Here is a 6,134-nt window from a genome sequence, read left to right as displayed (position 1 = left end):
TTTTTAACTAAAAATAATTCGTTAAGAGTTTTTATGTTTTCTCTCTAAAATGATTTTCTCTTTGTTCTCTCCCTATATATATATATATATATTACGTCTTCTGGGTTAACATCCGGGCCGACCTCCCGGTTCGGTCCGACCTCTGACTCGGTAAGACGCCCTAGTCAATGTCTGGCCCAGGTCTGAAAACATTAACCAACCCCAACATTACTTGAGCCTAAAGAGGCCATTCAAAAGGTTTTGAGAGCGGAGACAATTTTAGCTCCTTTTACGCTTTTTAAAGCTCGATAAGTTGTGTAATCAACCTAATACACCAAATACAGATTTATACTAGTATTTGAGGAAAAAAATGAAAAATAATGAATAAAATAGAAATAGAAAAACCGTTTTAGATGGTCAAAAATGGTAACATAGCCGTTTTACAACGGCTAGATTTTTCTTAACTTTTTAATGGTTAACCGGTTTTTACCCACTCTAAAATTTGGATTTTTGATTAACTTAATCGGTTGGGCTTCCAGGATCTTTGAACCGGTTACGAACCAGTGATTTGGATCGGTTACAAACTGGTATTGGGGTGAACGGTTAATACTCGAAACCGGTTTGGATTAATAACCGGCTCTGGTTCAGAGTTTAAAATTCAAAAGGACGTGTACAAAACTGTGTCAATTGAAGGACATATAAAGACAAAAATGGCAAAAGACGTCCTTTATGTTTGCACGGTTTTTCAATGGACGTCCTTTAGCAAATTTAATGACAGAAAGCATCCTTAATGATTAAAAACCTTATCATGTTTTGTCCTTTAGCCCTAACTCAGTTAAGTTTTCTCATTAAAACCAGTCATGTGCAAAGCACATGAGGATGAATTTGACTTTTACTACTTGAGGGACTATTTCTATAAAAAAATAAAACTTTGAGACAAATAAAAATATCTAAAAATAAATTATCTCCCTCTCTCTAACTAGCAACTCCAACCCCTCTCTCAACACCACCACCACCATCTCCGGCCACTATATATTTCGATGAAACCACCACCATCTACTCCCTCTTTCTTCTTTACTCGGTGTTTTTCGAGCTTCTCATGTTTCAATAGCTTGGTTTTAATCCCAAAATTTCTTGTTTTAATAGCTCGGTTTATGGTTGGAAACCCTAATTCGGAAATTGGTTGTGGAAATTTGGGGGTTTTAAAATCTGTTATGGTGTTGTTGTGAATGAGTAGGAAAGGAAGTTGTGGATACTTTCAGTGGTTGACGGGGAGGTGAGGGGGTGGTGATGTGCGCCGGCGGTGGTGGTGGGGTTGTTGCATCGGAAGCTTGGTGGTGGTGTGGTCGTGTCTTGTGCGGTGGATTGAATGGTGATGATGGAACAGAGGGGGTCGACGGTGACGGGGATGGCAGCGCGAGATGTAGTTGCCTTCTGTTTGCTGATGGCAGCAACGAGACGGGAATGGAGATAATGGAACAGAGGTTGATTCAATGGTGTTGACGGAACATAGGTGGATTGAATGGTGATTATGGAACAGTGAAGCACTGTGGACTGAAGAGAGAGGCCGAAAAATATTGTAGCCGAAGATGGTGGTGGTGGTAGGAGAGAGTATGAAATGGCAGGTTAGTTAATAGAGAGAGAGAGATAATTTTTTTTTTAAATATTTTTATTTGTCTCAAAGTTTAAGTTGTTTACAGAAATAGTCCCTCAAGTAGTAAAAGTTAAATTCTTCCTCATGTGCTTTGCTCATGACTGGTTTTAACGAGAAAACTTAACTGGGTTAGGGACAATGGACAAAACATGATAAGGTTTTTAATCATAAATGATGTTTTCTGTCATTAAGTTTGCCAAAAAACGTTCATTGAAAAACCATGCAAACATAAAGGACGTCTTTTGCCATTTTGTCACGTATAAATTTGTGGAAGTTTAGAAGAGGAGATGTAAGGTCGGGGTCTTAGTTTTGGGTCAACTTTATTGGGCCCAGTAGAAGGTATCGAACTTAAAATCCAATTGCCCAACTTCAACCAATTAACCCACTTCTTTGATTGATTTAGTACAATGACAAATGAATCGAAAGAACTACAAAATAGCAAGCTGACCCAACAGCCCTAGAACCGAACCATGTATGGAAAAAGACCGGCAACATTGAACAACGCCATGTGAGATCAGTAGCGGATTTATAAAATACGATAAGAGGAAAATTTTGAGGTGGTTGTGTATCACTAAATATACAAAAGATTTTGGTAACATTCAAGTTCATTCGGGTTGGATCAGATCACAAATGACAAACAAGTTTAAGTGATCTAATAATTAATTTACCAACTTCATGCTACCACACATAGTAGTAGCATTTAAATAATCAAGCATTCAAGCAAATAAGGAATTTAAAAAACTAATCCATTAATCAATATTTAAATAACTAACCTATCAAATATTTAAATCCACTATTAAGATGAAATTTAGAGGAAAAAAAGGCCCAATTACAAATTTTGTCCTTTAAAAAAAGCCAAATTACGGTTCGTGTCCTTTCCTTGCAGGCGGTGTCCTTTAAACTTTTTTTTCCTACAAGTTTTGTCCTTTACGCTAACTGGGTTAGAAAAAGTCAGTTAAGTATGACATGTGCCAGACATGTGATGGGCATAATTGTAATTTTAGTGTATCTTTAAATTAAAAAAAAAAAAGAAAATGTTAAGTTTCCCCTCCTTTCTCTCTTCTTTCTCTCTAAGCCACCACCATCACCATGAACTCCGGCCACCATAAACTCCGGCCACCGCAAACGATCCCTATCACCCGAACCCGACCCATCCTTTTCCAAAACCCGTATCCCTATCACCTGAACCCGACCCATCCTTTTCCAAAACTCCGGCCACCATGAAGCCCAAACCCACAGCTACCGCCACACACCAACCTTTCTTAAATCGGCCACCGCCAGCCACCGTCACAAATTCCGGCCACCAGAAACAACCACACCACCATACCGCAACCACCACTACACAAAAGCCAACACCTGCAACTGCCACCATACCGCAACTCTCTCTCACTCTCTCTAGAGCAAACCTCCACCACCGTCCACTCCACCTGCCGCCACCATACCAGCACCATCCAACTATAACCACCTTCATTATCTGATTCTTATTCACCTTCATCAAATCCCCTTAATCCTATTCACCTTAATCAATTGCTTCATTTCAATTTCAACCTCTGTTACAAAAAAGGTGGGTTTGGGTTTCCCAACATATCCACAAATAGTTGATTCTTCTTCCTTGCCGGTCGGAAAAATGACCAACCCATTCATTTTCTTTCATCTAAAATCAACCAAACCTGTCAATCCTCTTATCCTGTCGTTTCTTCAGTCTCTCTAAACTCTGCTTCAATGGCATCATCTTCCACACTCTCTACGGTGACTCTACGCGCCTTCTCTTATCCTCCACGCGCCACCACCACCACTCAATGTCTTTCCCCCAAACAAACCCTAGAATTCGGCCCCAAACTCACCCACCGGTCCACATTCCTCCGTCCAGTCGCCGCCGTGGCAGAGGAGAAAGTCGTCCAGCTGGGCGATGACATCTCAAACCTAACCCTAGCTCAGGCACAGTCTCTGGTCGAGTACCTTCAGGACAAGCTCGGAGTCACCGCCGCCTCATCGGCTTGTTTCCAGGAGATGGTGCCGGATGTGGTGGTGTTGGTGTGGAGAGAGAGAGAGAGAGAAGATGGGAAGAGAGAGAGAGAATCATTTTAATATATATTAGACAAATTACAGGCGAAAAGACAAAAATGCCCTCACATGCGCCTCACGTGAGGGTATTTAACTGACTTTTTCTAACCCAGTTAGCGTAAAGGACATAACTTGTAGGAAAAAAAAGTTTAAAGTACACCGCCTGCAAGGAAACTTAGAAAAGGACACGAACCGGTTTTTGGCTTTTTTTAAAGGACAAAATTTGTAATTCTGTCGGAAAAAAAAGTAAAAAGAAAATATATATAGTTGAATGGCTAGTGAATGATGACAGGTTATGTATTGATGGTAGATGATGAATCGATGAGCTTTTAAATTGCCACTACTTTCATTGTTTTGTTATTTAAAAATGAGTTTGAATTCTGGGGTGAAGCTTCATTTTCATTTATGAAATTTTGTATGTATTTTGAGCCCTCCCCCCTCCCCCCGTTGCTGCAGTCCAACTTCGCCACTGTTTGAATTTATCCTAATTAAATGCTTGAATTATCCAAATTAGTTGCTTAACATAGGCTCGAATTTTCCAAACTAATTGGGACGGTCGATATTATATCATATAAATACTATGAAAAATTCATCGGTGCGTCCATACTACATCTTCATTGAACAAGTCGAACTATGAGTAATATCAAGAGCGGATCTTAAATGGGGCGGGGAGGGGCCGTGACCCTCCTTGTTTTTCGGATTAGTAGCATACTAATTAGAGCTGTTTAATGGTCCATTGAAGAGAGGAAGCTATTTATGCTCATCTCTTAACTAAATGTGTAGCATGAGCATCAAGTCAGGTGAGAAGAGTGAAAACATAAAGATAATCGAGATCCAATTTTTTCTGTTAGACCTTAGAAGCTTGGTTTCCAAGAAAAAAGAAAGATGAAGAAAAATATAATAATGTTATAACTATGTTGGGTGTTTGACTCTTTATATGATTTTTGACATAGGATAGGCCATATAGGTAGTATATAATATATATATATATATATATAATTAAGAAGTTTGGCATCACAAAGGATTTTTTAGAATATTTTATTAGTTTTATGTTGTTTTTTTGAAAATCATTTTAACACTTAATTAATTATGATATCTTGGTGTGTTGGTATTTATTTTTTGTTGTTGTATAGAACTCCATTCTTCATACATATTTTTTTGGTTTCTTTTTTGTGTTTTTAGTTATTTTATGTGTTTTTTGTTTAAATATATTGATATATATAAGAGTTTTGGTGCCGCAAATACGTCTTTGGGCCTCTTTACGACAATTTATTGGTGCAACACCTTTTTTTTGTTTTAGTTTTGGCATGTAACAAACGGAAAAAAACCGATCCAATGCCAATTTGTTTTTGTTTTGTATTTTTTTCTGCTTTGTTTTATTTCCGGTATCTTAAAAAATGTGTCGGAAACTGACCGAATTCGTGTAGTCTCACAGCGTTTGTTTTAGTTCCAATATCGTAATGGACGTAACGAAAACCAACTGAATGTTGTTTTGTATTTTTAGTTCCGATATTGTAACGAAAGTGGCGGAAACCGGACGAATTTGCGTAGGCTGAACGCCCCAACGTTTGGGATTGACAATAATCGAGTTTTACCAACGCTCAAGTTTTACCAACTGACGTTACCCCATTGGCCTGCCTCAATTTTTCTATTTTTTTTGTTTTATTTTTTATTTTAGTTCCGGGACAATAACGCACATAACTGAAGTCGACCGAATTCGTGTCAACTTACCGCTTCAATGCTTGAATATAACCACCACCCGGTTTATTAACTGTTACGCCGGGGTAAAACTCTAGTTATATATATATATATATATATATATATATATATATTATATATATTGAACACTAACGTCGGTGGCCTCTAATAAAGTCATTATTCATCCTTTGCAGCATATTTTGATTGTAAGTTATGCAAGTGTTATTGTACGTCTGGTCCCTTTGCAACTCCTTTTGGTTTCTCTGTCATCAGATTTCTCTCTCTCTCTATGTATATATATATGTGTGTGTTTTCATGCCCCACCCCCCTCTCTTTCTCTCACTTTCACTTTAGAGACCAGGTCAAGTTGGCTTTTTTTCGTCGACTGTCTATTTGACGTTGTCTGTGGCGGCCACGTTTTGTTGAGAGGGAGCGCGACGGAGTTGTTGCCCTCTATTGCCGACGGCTTTCTTGCCATCAATAGCGGCGGCAGATGGCGGTTGTAACTCGGTGGCTCCTCACAAATCATTCTGTAACTACTGGCTTGCCGGTCATCTTTGGTTGCGGCGGACGGCGACTGCAACTCAGTAGGTTCTCACAAATCTACTGTTTAGTTTTGTCATATATAAATAATGTGGTTGTACGTTGGAGACTTGTTTATATAAATAACTAGTTTATGTCTAGCGTGACACACGAGTTGAAAAATATATATATTTCAAACATATTAATAAAAGTGATC

General features: G+C 38.6%; 1 protein-coding gene across 1 annotated transcript; it reads left to right on the top strand.

The window, feature by feature from the left end:
• The first annotated feature begins 3,355 nt into the window (after positions 1-3,355).
• LOC143615645 (large ribosomal subunit protein bL12c-like) lies at positions 3,356-5,402 on the top strand. The gene is made up of 2 exons (XM_077088724.1): positions 3,356-3,667; positions 5,376-5,402. The coding sequence occupies exons 1-2, from the start codon at positions 3,356-3,358 to the stop codon at positions 5,400-5,402; spliced, it is 339 nt and encodes a 112-aa protein (XP_076944839.1).
• The last annotated feature ends 732 nt before the right edge of the window (positions 5,403-6,134 follow it).

This window comes from Bidens hawaiensis, unplaced genomic scaffold (genome assembly GCF_021521415.1).
Source record: "Bidens hawaiensis isolate Kalapana, Puna unplaced genomic scaffold, B.hawaiensis_p1.1 tig00043665_1, whole genome shotgun sequence".
NCBI lineage: Eukaryota > Viridiplantae > Streptophyta > Magnoliopsida > Asterales > Asteraceae > Bidens > Bidens hawaiensis.
The sequence above is the reverse complement of the archived record's forward strand: the minus strand, read 5'-3'. Positions and strand labels throughout refer to the sequence as shown.

Bases quoted from the DNA above. Each gene is read 5' to 3' on its own strand.
- LOC143615645 (XM_077088724.1), top strand. From the start codon at position 3,356: ATGGCATCATCTTCCACACTCTCTACGGTGACTCTACGCGCCTTCTCT. The intron at 3,668-5,375 runs GTGTGGAGAGAG...TTTTTATTTTAG, and splicing joins TGCCGGATGTGGTGGTGTTG to TTCCGGGACAATAACGCACA.